Here is a 15,174-nt window from a genome sequence, read left to right on the forward strand (position 1 = left end):
CAATTTCACATGTATAATAGAGAGGAGAAAATAGATGAGGTGAAAATAAGGAAGTCAATATGTAATTGAGATGCACCCTTTTTTAAAGCCAGGAGAAAGGTTCAAATTGACGCAACGTATGACGTTTTCGACCGGCTCTTCTTCTTTCTCTTTTCACTTCTCGTACAGAAGGTCCTTCCCTTAGCTCCATCATGGCGAACGTTGTCGATACTAAATTATATGACATCCTAGGGGTGTCCCCCACTGCCACTGAAAATGAGTTGAAAAAGGTAACGTTGATTGTAATCTAGTCAGATTAAATCTAGGTGCTGTGGGGTTTGAATTGTTGGTAGAAACAGGTTGTTCTGGCTAAAAGCTAGTCTGGCCTAAACGTTAGTCAGAGCTAACTTGCTAGTCAAACTAGCCATGTTCCTAGCCAACTAACGTTAGCGTCAATCAGAAAATGATTGTACAATGTGTATCCCGTACTATCATGTATCTACCTCCAATGTTTTAGATAATTACCTCTGTCTTTGGCGCAAAGTATTTGGGTGTTAGTACTTTGCGTTTGTTGGCGCTAGCGTTCTGTTTCAATGATGGCATCTCGCGTATAACGAACGCTTTTGAGTAACGTTATATATTTTTGTAAAAGTTAGCATGCGGTTGGTAGCGAGGACGTTAACACTATCGCTTGTATTTTTGTTTATAGTCCGCATAATACACAATACATTGTTACATATTAAACCACTACTGTATCAACGCGTTTGATAGCATTGGATTAGCAGTTGTTTTGTTTACGTTTTTCCAGACTGGTGGTTGCTAACTAGTTAAGACAATGGTTAGCTAGTAACCTTAGCTAGCTAACTCTCGTGCGTCTGTCTGCTGATAACAGATACGACCGAGTCGCCTCATACCAGGTTGCTATAGATAAGGTACAATATCAAGGTTACCCCGGTTTGATATTTTAATGTTAGCTAACGTAGTGTGTGACGCCTAACTAGTTAGCTGGCTAGTTGCGTTATTTAGCCGGCTAGCCTACGACGTTAACTCACGTGTTAACAGTTTAATTCACAGTAATGGAATTTTGGGGCCAAATCTTCAGGTCAGAGATTTTTGGGTTGATTTGATTGGGGAAATTCTGATGGATCGCTGGTTAATATTGATTTTGTCATTATTTTGATTGTTTAGCCAGTCGTTAAAACTTAAGTCATTGAGACAATAGCTACCATTAGCTTTCTTCCGCAGTTTCAAGATCAATTTACTAGTTAGCTAATTTAGGGAGGCTAACTAACGTTACCTTAAAAAGGAACGTCCGATTCCTGTCAATATTTCACTGATGGCTACTACGAGGATAACGTGGAAAGGGTGGTGGTTATACAACTCATTGGCTAATGTTGACTAGCATAAATAATCGAAACCAGTGCCTTGAACTTGTGTTTTGTCTTTTCTTTCAGTCATACCGGAAGCTAGCAAAGGAATATCACCCCGACAAAAACCCAAATGCTGGCGACAAGGTATTGGAATTGCATGAAGATTTTTTTTTTGGGGGGGGGGGTGGTTCAACCATTCCTTACACTTTTGAGTAGCTACATAAATGTTAACAAATATCCTTAATGTCATATAACTTAATGTCCCCCTGTCTCCTTCAAACAGTTCAAGGAGATCAGTTTTGCATATGAAGTGTTGACTAATCCAGAGAAGAAGGAGCTGTATGATCGCTATGGGGAGCAGGGACTGCGGGAAGGAGGTGGAGGTGGTGGGGGAATGGATGACATCTTTTCACACATCTTCGGCGGTGGACTTTTTGGCTTCATGGGTGGACAGGGGCGCAGCCGAAATGGTGGTAGACGAAGAGGAGAGGACATGGTTCACCCACTCAAGTAAGCTTACTCTATAGATTGGTGTCACAGATCTATTGAGTGATAATCAAATATTTTTTTATATTCTGACTACATTGTCTGCCTGTGGTTTCTATGACCTTGCTACTGTCTCCAATTATGCTCATTGTTTTTTTTAAGAGTTTCACTTGAAGACCTGTACAATGGAAAAACAACTAAACTGCAGCTGAGCAAGAATGTTCTTTGTGGCACTTGTAATGGGTAAGTGTTTCCACATTCTTCCATTTGTATCTGCAACAATTTTCCCTCAAAATTACTTCTCTAGCCCACATGAAGCAGTGTTCAGGTCTTGCTTTATCTGCCTGTCAATTATTGCATCATACATGTTGCTCATGTAGGTTTGTTGGTGTTAGACAAAAAGTTATAACTTCTTCTCAACAGCCAAGGTGGGAAGACTGGCGCAGTTCAGAAGTGTGTGGCCTGCAGGGGGCGTGGTATGCGCATCATGATCAGACAGTTGGCTCCAGGGATGGTCCAACAGATGCAGTCCGTTTGTACTGATTGTAATGGAGAAGGTAAGCAACAGTACAGTTTAGAAACCATAAACTTGTAGTACCCAGCGACGCATGAAAAGGCTTTGCCCTCTGACTCCTAAACTTCTATGGTTATACCCATAGGTGAGGTGATCAACGAAAAAGACCGCTGTAAAAAGTGTGAGGGCAAGAAGGTTAGTAAGGAGGTGAAAATCCTGGAGGTCCATGTCGACAAAGGCATGAAGCATGGGCAGAAGATCACCTTCGGAGGGGAAGCTGACCAGGCACCTGGGGTTGAGCCAGGAGACATTGTCCTTGTCCTGCAAGAGAAAGAGCATGAGGTAGAGATTAACTGCTGTGCTCTGGACACCATGGTCCCCTCTCCTTAAGACTACGTCTCTTGTTGACTAAAGGCAATATTACAATGTAGAAACATATTAGTGAAGGTGAAACATTTGTGTGTAAACGTGTTATTGCTCAGCTGTTAGGTCTCATTTCTATGAGCACTTGAGTAGTATAGATGGATAATGTTGAATGGCAGCTGGTTGACCAAAAGCAGCCAGCTGGCTGAGTTGGGTCCTCCAGCACTCTTTGACTTTGATCTTTTGGGAGCAGATTGCAGTGACGGCACAATGCTGTAATCCAGTTTCCAGTACTGGTCTCTCACCCTCTGAGCCCCCTGCATGTCTGGCATAACTTGGTATTAGTTATAGTCACGAGTGGCACATCGTTCCTAATCCTAGAGTCCTAGCATTTCCACTCCATTGTGTCACCTCCAGACTCACTCCTCTGAAGATGGGAGAACACACATGTTGATGGCACCAGCCTCTCATGTGGAGAATAGGCCAGTACAGGGGAGTCAACGGGAAGGGGAGACAATACTCTGAAAGGATGTATATGCACAGCTTCCTGGGGCTATTATCTTATATTCATTATGTACAATCAGCCAGCAGTATCGGTTAGTCCTCAGGTATACTTTGTTACATTTCCAGCAAATGTTGGTCATTTTAAATTGGCCTAAAACAACCTCTATTACTATATTGAGACACTGCCTGTTTTCTCATGCCAACAGACATACAAAAGAGAGGCCCATGACCTGCACATGACCCATAAGATTGGCCTTGTTGAAGCACTTTGTGGATTCCAGTTTACGTTGAAACACTTAGATGGCAGACAGATTGTAGTCAAGTACGCTGCTGGCAAAGTCATTGAGCCAGGTAAGATTTTGATCTTTGTACTGGTTTTACATATTGTAGATGAGACCACAGCATGTGACTATTAATCAATGCAGTATGTGAAAGTAATGTTTCTATGATGCAATGTTTATTTTACAGGCTCGGTCAGAGTTGTGCGGGGCGAGGGGATGCCACAGTACCGTAATCCATTTGAAAAAGGAGACCTGTATATTAAATTTGATGTGCAGTTCCCAGACAACAACTGGATCAGCCCCGATAAACTCAATGTAAGTCATGATGGACTATGAAAAGCCTTTCTTGTGTCTGTTTCTGTCACAGTACCTGTTCTATTATGGGATTGAAGGACACAATTTGATCATTCATAACGAGATTAGGATTTTGACCCAGACCATACTGGTTATGTTGAGCATTGTTCGATGATGGTGGTATTTAAGAGCTGAGGTACTACACAAGTGTTCGCTTTTTAAAATAAGTGCTTTGTAGTGATATCTGCATGCTGGATAGGGGGCTTTGCTACCTAGACATAACATTTTAAAAACTGTGGCCCTCTGTAAACCCCAGGAGCTGGAGGACTTGCTACCAACACGTGCCGAGGCTCCCATAGTGTCTGGGGACGCGGAGGAGGTGGACCTGCAGGACTACGACGTCAGCCAGGGCTCGTCTGGAGGACGACGTGAGGCCTACAACGACAGCTCAGACGATGAAGGAGGCCACCACGGCCCTGGAGTGCAGTGTGCCCACCAGTAGCATCTGGCTCAGAGGAAAATGTACGTGTTGCACCGTCCCCCGTCTTCCCATCACGCATCCCTCACTTTCCTTGTGGCAACATCAGATAAGATGGAAAAAGGTCATTTCTCCTTTGCTTGATGTGTAACTTGCATTTTTTTCATAGTATTTACAATAATTTAAACTAACCATAAAATGCAGTTTTGGCCTCCACCTCTGGACTGTGAGGTGTGAGTTAAGGAAGGGAGATCCTGAAAGGACCCAGGACACAATCACATTTTTAGGTTTGTATGTATCTGTGCTTGATTTTTACCGCTTGATTTTTCTTTTTGTAGGTTTTTACTTTTGTTTTCCTTTCTATATATATAACAATTCAAACATTACAACATTGTGTATAATATGAAAGTGATTGTCGGTGAGCGTTATCAGCTGCGCTAATACAGTGGTGTGATACAAATAGAAAAAACACCTGTTTGTCCTCAACCCTGGTGCATGTTCAGACCGCATTGGTTCCTGCACCGATTAAACATCCAATCTAATGAGAGAAGCTGAAAAAATACAATTTAAAAGCAGCTTAACTTCTGTGAAAAAAAAGGTTTATTAAGTTGTTAAATAAAAGTTATTCAAATCTCAAACAGCAATACTTGATGTTTGTGATTCTGTCTTGTGCTTGTCTGGGAAATGACTTACATCCGTCAGGAAAATCTCTTGATTACCATCTCAGTCCTTTTTTATTAATGTTGATGGGTATCATAGAGAATGATAGAGGCCTCTAGTGGCCAAAATAATCAAAGCTTGATGAGCTGGTTATTTGTGTTTACCAACTCCAGTCTGAGTACCCACAACAGCACTCCTGTTTATTGCCCTGGACAAACTTGGCTGATTCAGCTCATTGAGGGCTTGATTAAGTTTACTTGTCTGTGGCTACAACAAAATGTGTGCTGTTGTGGATACTCAAGGACTGGTGTTAGGAAACACTGCACTAGAGCTGCGTTTACACTTGAAGCCCAATTCTGATCTTCTACTAATTTGTCTTTTGACCAATCAGGTTGGCTCTTACCAATAATTGGGCTGCCTGTGTAAACGCAGCCTAGGTGTCATATTAATGTGTTATTACACTGAACAAAAATATAAATGCAAAATGTCAAGTGTTGGTTTCATGAACTGAAATAAACGATCATAGATTTTTCCCATACGCATAAAAAGCTTTTCTCTACAATTTTTTTTGCACAAATTTGTTTACTGTCAGTGAGCATTTCTCCTTCGCTGAGAATCCATCCACCGGACAAGTGTGGCATATCAAGGAGCTGATTAAACCACCAGAACTGTTGCCAGGGATTTGAAATTTAATTTCTCTACCATAAGCCACATCCAATGTCACTTTAGAGAATTTGGCAGTAGGTCCAACTGCAGACCACGAACCACACCAGCCCAGGTCTTCCACATCTGGCTTCTTTACCACGGATTGTTTGAGATCAGACAACCGACAGTTGATAAATGGATTTGTACAACCAAAGAATTTCTGCACAAACTCAAAACAGTCTCAGCGAAGCTCATCTGTGTACTTGTCTTGACCTGACTGCAGTTTGGTGTCGTAACCAACCTTCGATGGCTGCTGGAGGATACTCTTTGCGGATTAATCACAATTTCAAATGTGCCAGGCCAAATGTGTATGGCGTTGTGTGGGCGAGTGGTTTGCTGACGTCAACGTTGTGAACAGTTTCCCCATGGTGGCGGTAGGGTTATGCTTTGAGCAGGCATAAGCTATGGACAATAAACACAATTGTATTTTATCGATTTGAATGCACACCGTGACGAGATCCTCAGGCACATTGTTGTGCCATTCAGCTGCCACCACATGTTAAAGCATAATGCATGGCCCCCTGTCGCAAGGATCTGTACACAATTCCTGGAAGCTGAATATGTACCAGTTGTTCCATGGCCTACATACTTACCAGACACGTCACCCGTTGAGCATGATGGGATACTCTGGATCGACAGCGTGTTCCTGTTCAGCAACTTTGTGTGTGCTACTGTACTCTGTGGCCGTGGAGGAGAGCCTACCTGACTATAGGTGACCATCTCAGATCAATTCCGGCAAGGCGAGAGGGAGCAGTGTGGCAACACAGGTCTGTACTAGGAGAGAGGTGCCCCTGCTGGAGGAAAGAGCATATTAACGTGCTAGAACATGATAGTTTACCCATCCCGCAATCATTTTCTGCCGGTTCTCAAACATATTCTCTTCACTACACAAGTAGTGAAGAGAATATGGCAGCGGTTTGGAATAGCACATGTGGACCTGTTCGCCTCAGAGAGAGCAAACATCCCACTGCTCCCTCTAATGCTCTGGCAGAGTCCAAGAATCCCCTGAACATGGACGCCTTAGCCCACAGATGGCCTGCTGTATGCTTTCCCTCCAACCCCCCAATCTTAGCAATGCTGCACAGGGTCTTTCATGCTCTGAAGAGCCCAACCCTCTACTGATCGACTGCGGTCCTGCTATTATCAGACGGAATCTAATTTCGAGCACACGAAGGAGCCAGACATAAAATGGTTTATCTCTGAAAACGGCCTTTCTCTTAGCTATTTCATCAGTAAAATGTGAGTTTGCTCCACGCGCTTTCTAAGGCAGACGACCAAGGCTTGACCTTATGGTCGAATCCAGCCTTTTTGCCTAAGGGTTTATCACATCAATCGAAATGCAGGCCTACTGCCCCCTCCTTTCCAGAATGCAGAGGAGCGAGAAAATCTGTGTCCAGTCCGTTCCCTCAAATGCTATATGCAAGCCTCAGAACTACAGGAAGTCAGACTAGCTGTTTCCGTGCGTTGGTGGGAAAGGCCTAGCATTGTCCAAGCAGAGGCTTAAACACTGGTTTGTGGATGTCATGACTCAGGCCTACCTGTCCCAGAAGGTGTGTAATGTTATTTGACCAGAAGTGTTGCCACATACTGGGCTGTGCTCAGAGGCATCCCCCTGAATGAGATATGCGCAGCTGCTACCGGGTCGTCGCCCTGCACGTTCTAGATTTGACACGGTCAACGTTGCATCTTGCCACACCATGGGCTCTGCCATTCTTTTAGTTGCACTGGTGCATTAGAGGTTAGTAGTCTATTCCCCGTGACATTGTTGTTTCCGCATTGACAGTCTTAAAGGTATGAAGTAGAATGGAAGTTAAGAATGTAACTGGTTCTACGAATACCTGGAAGACCGTCAGTACTTACACATCACTCAATCTTTTGGGCGAGAAGATAGTGTGTGGTCCGACATACGCTTGGTTATATTTGTACCGAGGGGCACGTCCTCCCAAACTTTATTACTCAATCTGTACGGCGCACAAGGGATATAATCCATACTTTCCACCATACTGAAGGTCTTGCAGGTATTCGTAGAACCATAGTTACATTCGTAACTTCCGTTTGAGGTACGCCCCTATTTAGTATTTTGTTTTAAAGGTATTTTACCAACAGATGCATATCTATTCCCAGTCATGTGAAATCCATAGATTAGGTCTTAATTTCTTTCAATTGACAGATTTGTTTATGAACTGTTTATTTTTGTTTGGTGTATATACAGTAGTTTGCTAGCGCCAACACTACTCCCCTGCCCACACTTACCATACAGAATGCAATTCAGCATCGTTGGTGTTTGACCTGTAGCATGTGATTAGTGGGATTGGTTCAGAGTATGATTAGCAACAGCCTTAAATTGTATTAAGCATTTGTCCTAGGATCAGACAATGATGGTTATTCATTATCACCCAGCAGTTTCATCTGGCAGATGTTTTCAAAAAGTGAGAAATTCAGGCACAATAAGGTGGACTTTTTATATTTTTAAGCAGTGCTCGACTTGGATAGATATAGGTGCCGGTACTGTTTATATTTGGTGCAGGAGCGCCAAATACCTATTCTATAAAAGAGGAACAGGAGCTCAAGCAGTTGAACATTTGAAGTGCTGGTACTCAGCCCTGGTGAGCTCTTGCCCAAGAGTCAAGCACTGTTTGCAAGACCATTATATTTGCTCATATAGCCAACTATACATTTTTTAAAATTAGTATTTTTTTTATACCTTTAACTAGGCAAGTCAGTTAAGAACAAATTCTTATTTACAATGACGACCTACCAAAATGCCTCCTGCAGGGACGGTCTGGGATTTAAAAAAAATAAATATATATAGGACATGAGAGAATACTACATAAAGAGAGACCTAAGACAACATAGCAAGGAAGCAACACATGACAACAACATGGTAGCAACACAAAACATGGTACAAACATGATTGGGCACAGACAACAGCACAAGAAGGCAGAAGACAATACATCACGCAAAGCAGCCACAACTGTCAATGAAGACATGGAGATAAAACTGTCCAGTTTGATTGTTTGTTGCGGCTCGTTCTAGTCACTAGCTGGAGGAGCGACCCAGGGATGTGTGTGCTTTGGGGACCTTTAACAGAATGTGACTGGCAGAACGGGTGTTGTATGTGGAGGATAAGGGCTGCAGTAGATCTCTCAGATAGGGAGGAGTGAGGCCTAAGAGGGTTTTATATATAAATATCAACCAGTGGGTCTTGTGTCAGGTATACAGAGATGACCAGTTTACAGAGGAGTATAGAGTGCAGTGATGTGTCCTATAAGGAGCATTGGTGGCAAATCTGATGGCAGAATGGTAAAGAACAGCTAGCCTCTTAAAAGCACCCTTATCTGCCGAACTATAAATTGGCTTTCTGTAATCTAGCATGGGTAGGATGGTCATCTGAATCAGGGTTAGTTTGGCAGCTGGGGTGAAAAAGGAGCGACTACGACAGAGGAAACCAAGTCTAGATGTAACTATCCTACAGCTTTGATATGTGCTGAGAGAAGGACAGTGCACCATCTAGCCATACTCCCAAGTACTTGAGGTGAGGTGACTACCTCAAGCTCTAAACCCTCAGAGGTAGTCATCACACCTGTGGGGAGAAGAGCATTCTTATCAAACCACATGACCTTTGTTTTGGATGTGTTCAGAACAAGGTTGGACACTAAGAAAACTTTGTTGTAGAGCATTTACAAAAATCTGGGGAGGAGCCAGCTGAGTATAAGATTGCATATAAATGTATGAGAGAGCTTCCTACTGCATAGTGGTTAGAGCATTGGACTAGTAACCGAAAGGTTGCAAGATCGAATCCCCGATCTGACAAGTTAAAAATCTGTCGTTCTGCCCCTGAACAAGGCAGTTTACCCACTAGGTCGTCATTGCAAATAAGAATTTGTTCTTAACTGACTTGCCTAGTTAAATAAAGGTTACATTTGTATTTATTTAAATAAGAGCGTGGGGCCTGGGTTTGAGCCTTGGGGTACTCCCTTGGTGACAGGCAGTGGCTGAGACAGCAGATTTTCTCACTTTATACACTGCACTCAGAGAGGTAGTTAGCAAACCAGGCCAAAGACCCCTCAGAGACACTCCTTAGCCGGCCCACAAGAATGGAATGATCTACCGCAGGTAATCCCAAACGGGGGTACGCAATGTCGCTAGAGGTACGCCAAATAATGTGATTCATTTTTTTTGCTTAACGTACATATTTTTCCAACGGGGCTGTACATTTGGGAGTTTTTTCCCCCCTCGCCTGAGTAGCCTTGACTCACTGCCAAAAATAAAATTATACCATCTAGTGTTCAGCGAAATAACAATGTCAAATACAGGAAGCGGTCAAATAATTAACATCCAATCACATTACCATTACGTTCCCCAGTTTCTGTGTTGTGGGTTTGTGTATATTGCAGGAAATGGTTTCCTGGATTCCCCCAAGCAGCTGATTGGTCGGCCCCATTGTAGATTTGAGCTCTGATACCGCCTTCTCATCAGGAGATACAGCTGTCTGCAATTACAAACTCCTCCAGCTGGATAAAAGCCAGTGTTCCCTTGTTAGGAGAGAGTTTCTTGGATGGCCTGTGTTGGTTGTTGTGCAGAGACAGTGTAGTCGAAAGTATTTTGTAGCTGCTACTTCTGAGGTATGTGTGTGCCAATAGGACTGTGTTTTTTGATTATTGAAGTTCACTTTAAGTTAGTAATTATTGTTTTTTTTCCCAGGAGTAAGGCACCTTGGGAGTGCTTAGGCAAGAGGCCTGCGGGCATACACACATACTGCACACTAGGTAAGCCCTGGGCGGACCACCCCCTGTATTTTGGTTAGCGTGCCAGGTGGCATTAAGGTTAGGTAAGTTGTGGGCAGGCAGGTAAGGTAGGAGAGAGGACTAACTTTTACTTTCTTTGGTTCCATCCAGCCCCTTTTCCCCACATTAAGGAAATAAATTCCCAGTTAACAGTAATATTCTACCTCTGTCATCCTTACCTGCACCTAAAATCACATACCTCTTTCACTCCATGGGGAATTGTGTAGCAGGGTGTTGCATTACCTCCAAGAGGTGTGCTTAAATTACTCCTGGGGAATTCCAGTAACAGTCCATATGTAGCCAAACGTAACTGCTGCTCATCTGTACTGATGGCGCGAAAGCCATGACAGGGAGACATAGGAGTGGTAATGCGCGTGCAAGCAGTTGCTCCTGACACCACTGAGGCGCTTGCTGCCAAAGGAATGCTTGAAAGACTGACACTGAAGTGAGAGTTGTTAAAGGCTACTGAACTCTCGTATTTTCTGCACTCTGCAATGATAGGCAGCGACCATGTAACGCTTACAACATACCGAAGTCTGGTGGTTATCAAGGGGCAAAGTATTGACACCTTGAGACGAGCTTACAGTTCCTCACTGACCATAATGTTCACTTGTCTGACGCTTGCATTAGTTTCTCACCTAGACTCGCCACAACTATATTCAATGTGCGGGACAAAATTGAGGCTGATTAAGTAGTTAGAGTTCTTTCTGCATTAACAGATCTTTCCATAATTATGTGTGCAATTGAACTCAAGGTTACAATGTCAATGTGATATAGCAAAGCACCCAAATTGGGTATGCAATTACAAACTGGATTCGTTATCCCTTTCATGCCCAGCCTCCAGTCCACTTCTGTCCATATCTGAAGAGCATCATTGAAATTGCAATAAGTGGGTGTGAAAATGTATTATAAAATCAGTTGCCACTGCCAGATGTCTGGATTGGGTTGCGCTCAGAGTACCCAAACCTGGCAAAACACTGTTAAGACACTGCAACCACGTACCTTTAGAAGAGTGGATTCTCAGCACAATTATTTTACACTCGCCAGTATAACCCTACATTGTCGTTATCTGCATCCTTTCAAGCACACCATTAACTTGAGATATCCATATTTAATAAAGAGCAAAATATTTTCATTTGTGCCCTGGTCCTATAAGTTGTCACTTCCCACAAGCCCGGTTGTGACAAGCACTCATTCTTGTTTATTAAATGTACATTATAGTGTGTGGCAGGCTTACAATGATGGCAAAGAATAGTGTGCTGACCCTGGTATGCAGCGGGAGGTTTAATATTTGAAGGGGTGTACAGAACTATAAAAAGTTTGGGAACCACGTGTCTTCCATATCAAAAGCTTTGGCCAAGTCAAAAATAGCAGCACAACATTGCTTAGAAACAAGGGCAATGGTGACATCATTGAGGACCTTTAAGGTTGAAATGACATCAATAACCTGAGTGGAAACCAAACTGCATTCAGGGGGAATACTGTAGACATTAATAAAGCCAGTCAGTTGATTATTCAGTTTTTTTAACACTTAAAGAGGGCACACTTGCTTACCAGTTTGACAGTTGTCAATACAAAAATATTCAATAGGATGCTCGCAACCACCAACTTTGTGGGGCTATATATTCCTCACCAGCCAGTGAACATGAATATACAAATACAGAACTATTTATTGAATCAACTTTTAATTTGAAAGTAAAACATGCATAGGTGGCATTAGTGGCTCAATGTTAGACATCTTGGTATCAGTGCAGACTAATTCATAGGCTGAGTCGCTTTGACTTTTTTTTAAAGATAGTCCATCAGTTTCTAAATGAGAATAATGTCAGAATTGTAGGGGATAAATTGTTAGTTTCAATATGAGAAATTGACAAGAATATATTTTACCAGCAACTTCTGCATCTGGAGAACAGCCATAACATCCAGTAACCCGATGTCAACAGTATCATCCAAGAGGCACAACGTCTTGGTAGAAAATGGGACTAGTTTAGACTGCATGAAATAACTTAAAGCCCAACCACCTCAATATGAAAAGTTACCTCTCCATGGGATGTAGAGATCATTACATGTGGAGACAATCCAGACAGGGAACAATGCAGGTGGTCATCACTGGCTGACCGCAAAACAGATCTAGAAACCGAGAATTTAGGACAGAATTAATTTGATGAACCCAGACATCCCTTAAAAGATAAGTTTTGAAACAAGTGACAGTGCAGTTGACTAATAGTATTTTGGACTGCAGTAACTGCACTCTGACTGCAATCTTTTTCATAAGGGAAAGTGATAAGTGAAGACAAACCTGTTTCATCCCAGTCAGTGGAGATTGATCACTGATTTTGGCAATGCGAGTTTTAGTTATTTTTGTACTTGTGGATGTGGCACTCCTGCAAGAGCAAATGAGCAGAATCAACCAGAAGAGGGCGTTTCGAACGCTACTGAATTAGTTCAATAGGGTGTTTAATAAGTGGTGGACTGGAACAAAACTAGCAACCAACCGGTTGCTCGCCAGGACTGATAATATATAGAGACATACCGTAGTCTTCCAGTGCTTGAGCCATTGGCAAGTGATCTGGCTTTCTTGGAAACCTTTAGAAGAAAGTCATTGTATTAAATTGTATATATTTAAGGGGAAATGCCTGCTCTGTTCTCAATCACACATTGGCCTAATGCCATGCAAATAAAGTGGGATCGAAACTATACCTACCTCAGCACCAGAGCTAACTTCCACAATATTGTGAAAAATCTGAGACAAGGCAGCAATGGCCATCACACCATCAAAAGGAACATACAATTCAACATTCCAATTACAAAAAAATACTTGGAATCAATTGTAGAACCTATTGCCCTTTATGGTTGTAAGGTCTGGGATCCACTCACCAACAAATACAAATTGGACAAACACCAATTTGAGACTGAAAAAACATGGGTGAAAAAAATGCATGCAGAGCAGAATTAGGCCAATACCCATTACATTTTATAACTGCCTTAAAATAAGCAATTCACAAACCTTACATACAGCCATAACCTACAGAGAGATTAACCTAAAGAGTCCCTTAAGCAAGCTGGTCCAGGGGCTCTGGTCATAAACAGGCCCCAAAGAGCCTCAGGACAGCCACACGATTAGACCCAACCAAATCATGAGAAAACAAAAAAGATTACTTGACATATTGGAAAGACTATCAAAAAAAAAAAAAAAAAGCAAACTGGAATGATATTTGAACCTAACCAGGTAATACACCGTGGTAGACTATTGCATCGTTATAACACTGTACATAGCCATGTGACATTTGAAATGTATTCATTTGAAAATTGAGTGTAATGCTTACTGTTCATTTTTGCTTTTTTATTTAACATAAGTTTATTCCTGTCACGTGCTTTGCCAATGTAAATATACTGTAACGACCCTGTGTTTATAAGCGCGGACATAGACTGAGGCAGTCGATTGCGCGCTGGACTTCGGCCTAGAAGGTCGAGGGTTCGAGACCTGCTCCCTGCTATTTCATTACAATACGTTTCCCATGATATTAAAGCCATTTCAATTGAATTGCTAGCTACCTTTGATGGTTCTGTTGTAGTCTTCCTTTTATGAGCTGATGCACCTTCACTTACTTTGACTACAGAAATACGAAGTGTGTCGTTAATGGCAAGTTCACGCATTTAAGTTAACTAATGGAGGAAATAAACCATTACCTTTACTGACCTTCCTTGTGAGAGGCTGGTGAATCTCGGGTGATTCGGTCTGTAAAAAAAACGTTATGTTCTGACATTTCTGTAGTATGCCACAAGGAGGCAGCCAGTTACAGCCTGTCTGATACTCAATGTTTAGTCCTACCTTTATGGCGATGGTGAATTCACCTGCCGAATTGCCATCCGCTAGGAAAGAAAAGTGGGATACAACCTAAATAAAGTCAACATGCATGGATTCCAAATAACATTTAAAATACATTTGAAAACAGCACCATTTATTAAATCTATCACGGTTTTTTGAAGCGCAGGTGGCATTTTCATCAATTCCACTTTGAAAACCCGATCTACTGTTGCAAGAGTCTGCTCCAATTTTTCCTCCCTCTCGCTTATACGTTCTTGTGCTGTAAAGGGAGAACATAGTGAATTCAGTTAATTTGAGGAACATGGAAAAATTGACGGTAGAGATGGACCTACTTAAAATGAACAACCTTTCTCGAACGGTTGAATAAAAAGCGTCCTTTGCTTTTAGCGTATCTCCTTGCTAATTTGACCATCTGCGTGTCCTTCTGTCTGATTGCTGCTTTTCCTTATCCTTCTTAGTGCCATGGTTTCAACCGTGTGCCTTCTTCCCCTGCCGCCACACCTCCTGAACGCTGATTTATAACCTTCAGGACGGACACCAGGTGTTCCTGACCAGTCAATTGACCTCAAATTGACCCTAGAATCCACCACTAATAACTCAAGTCACTAACCATTAGTGCTGGGCTAGGAGAAAACTGCACCCTTGTCCTGTGAGTCAATCTAATATTACTTTAAAAGAGGGGCAAATTTAAGATTTATGAACAGTTCAGCACTCAGGTGGAAGTGTGATATGCAGTTATTCAATGACAGGTGGAGAGCAAATTGTCCTCCTGTAGTTTCTTATGTTTGGTTAAATGGCTAAATATTAGATTCAGTAGTTTCCCCAAGTACAATCATTCAGTTCATATTGCATGAAACTGAATCTGTGGATATTTCTTCAGAGACCATTTATGCATTTACACAGGCAGCCCAATTCTGATCTTTT

At 42.2% G+C, this 15,174-nt stretch overlaps 2 protein-coding genes across 3 annotated transcripts; one reads left to right on the top strand and one right to left on the bottom strand.

Annotated features, from left to right (window-relative positions):
- The first annotated feature begins 128 nt into the window (after positions 1–128).
- LOC124033861 (dnaJ homolog subfamily A member 2-like) lies at positions 129–4,913 on the top strand. Its single transcript, XM_046346232.1, has 9 exons — positions 129–269; positions 1,434–1,493; positions 1,633–1,859; positions 1,998–2,078; positions 2,259–2,392; positions 2,495–2,691; positions 3,423–3,567; positions 3,685–3,812; positions 4,108–4,913. The coding sequence occupies exons 1-9, from the start codon at positions 192–194 to the stop codon at positions 4,291–4,293; spliced, it is 1,236 nt and encodes a 411-aa protein (XP_046202188.1). The 5' UTR covers positions 129–191; the 3' UTR covers positions 4,294–4,913.
- A 7,725-nt stretch (positions 4,914–12,638) lies between these two features.
- LOC124033156 (borealin-2-like) lies at positions 12,639–14,731 on the bottom strand. Of its 2 annotated transcripts, XR_006838324.1 has the most exons (6): positions 14,597–14,731; positions 14,381–14,509; positions 14,254–14,294; positions 14,112–14,160; positions 12,955–13,007; positions 12,639–12,805 (listed from the first exon to the last, which is right to left on the bottom strand). XR_006838324.1 is itself a non-coding variant. In XM_046345114.1 (5 exons), exons 1-5 carry the CDS (start codon positions 14,427–14,429, stop codon positions 12,773–12,775), a joined length of 225 nt encoding a protein of 74 aa, XP_046201070.1. In that variant the 5' UTR covers positions 14,430–14,723; the 3' UTR covers positions 12,639–12,772. The 2 variants fall into 2 exon arrangements, 1 of the variants encoding a protein (XP_046201070.1); XM_046345114.1 differs by having other exon boundaries at positions 14,381–14,723.
- Positions 14,732–15,174: the final 443 nt, after the last annotated feature.

This window comes from Oncorhynchus gorbuscha, linkage group LG04 (assembly GCF_021184085.1).
Source record: "Oncorhynchus gorbuscha isolate QuinsamMale2020 ecotype Even-year linkage group LG04, OgorEven_v1.0, whole genome shotgun sequence".
Taxonomy (NCBI): Eukaryota; Metazoa; Chordata; class Actinopteri; order Salmoniformes; family Salmonidae; genus Oncorhynchus; species Oncorhynchus gorbuscha.

Coding starts and splice junctions, on each gene's coding strand:
- LOC124033861 (XM_046346232.1), top strand. CDS start 192: ATGGCGAACGTTGTCGATACTAAATTATATGACATCCTAGGGGTGTCC. Junction 270..1,433: donor CTGAAAATGAGTTGAAAAAG/GTAACGTTGATT, acceptor CTTTTCTTTCAG/TCATACCGGAAGCTAGCAAA. Junction 3,813..4,107: donor TCAGCCCCGATAAACTCAAT/GTAAGTCATGAT, acceptor TGTAAACCCCAG/GAGCTGGAGGACTTGCTACC.
- LOC124033156 (XM_046345114.1), bottom strand. CDS start 14,429: ATGAAAATGCCACCTGCGCTTCAAAAAACCGTGATAGATTTAATAAAT. Junction 14,295..14,380: donor CGTGATAGATTTAATAAATG/GTGCTGTTTTCA, acceptor TTTCTTTCCTAG/CGGATGGCAATTCGGCAGGT. Junction 14,161..14,253: donor AATTCACCATCGCCATAAAG/GTAGGACTAAAC, acceptor TTTTTTTTACAG/ACCGAATCACCCGAGATTCA.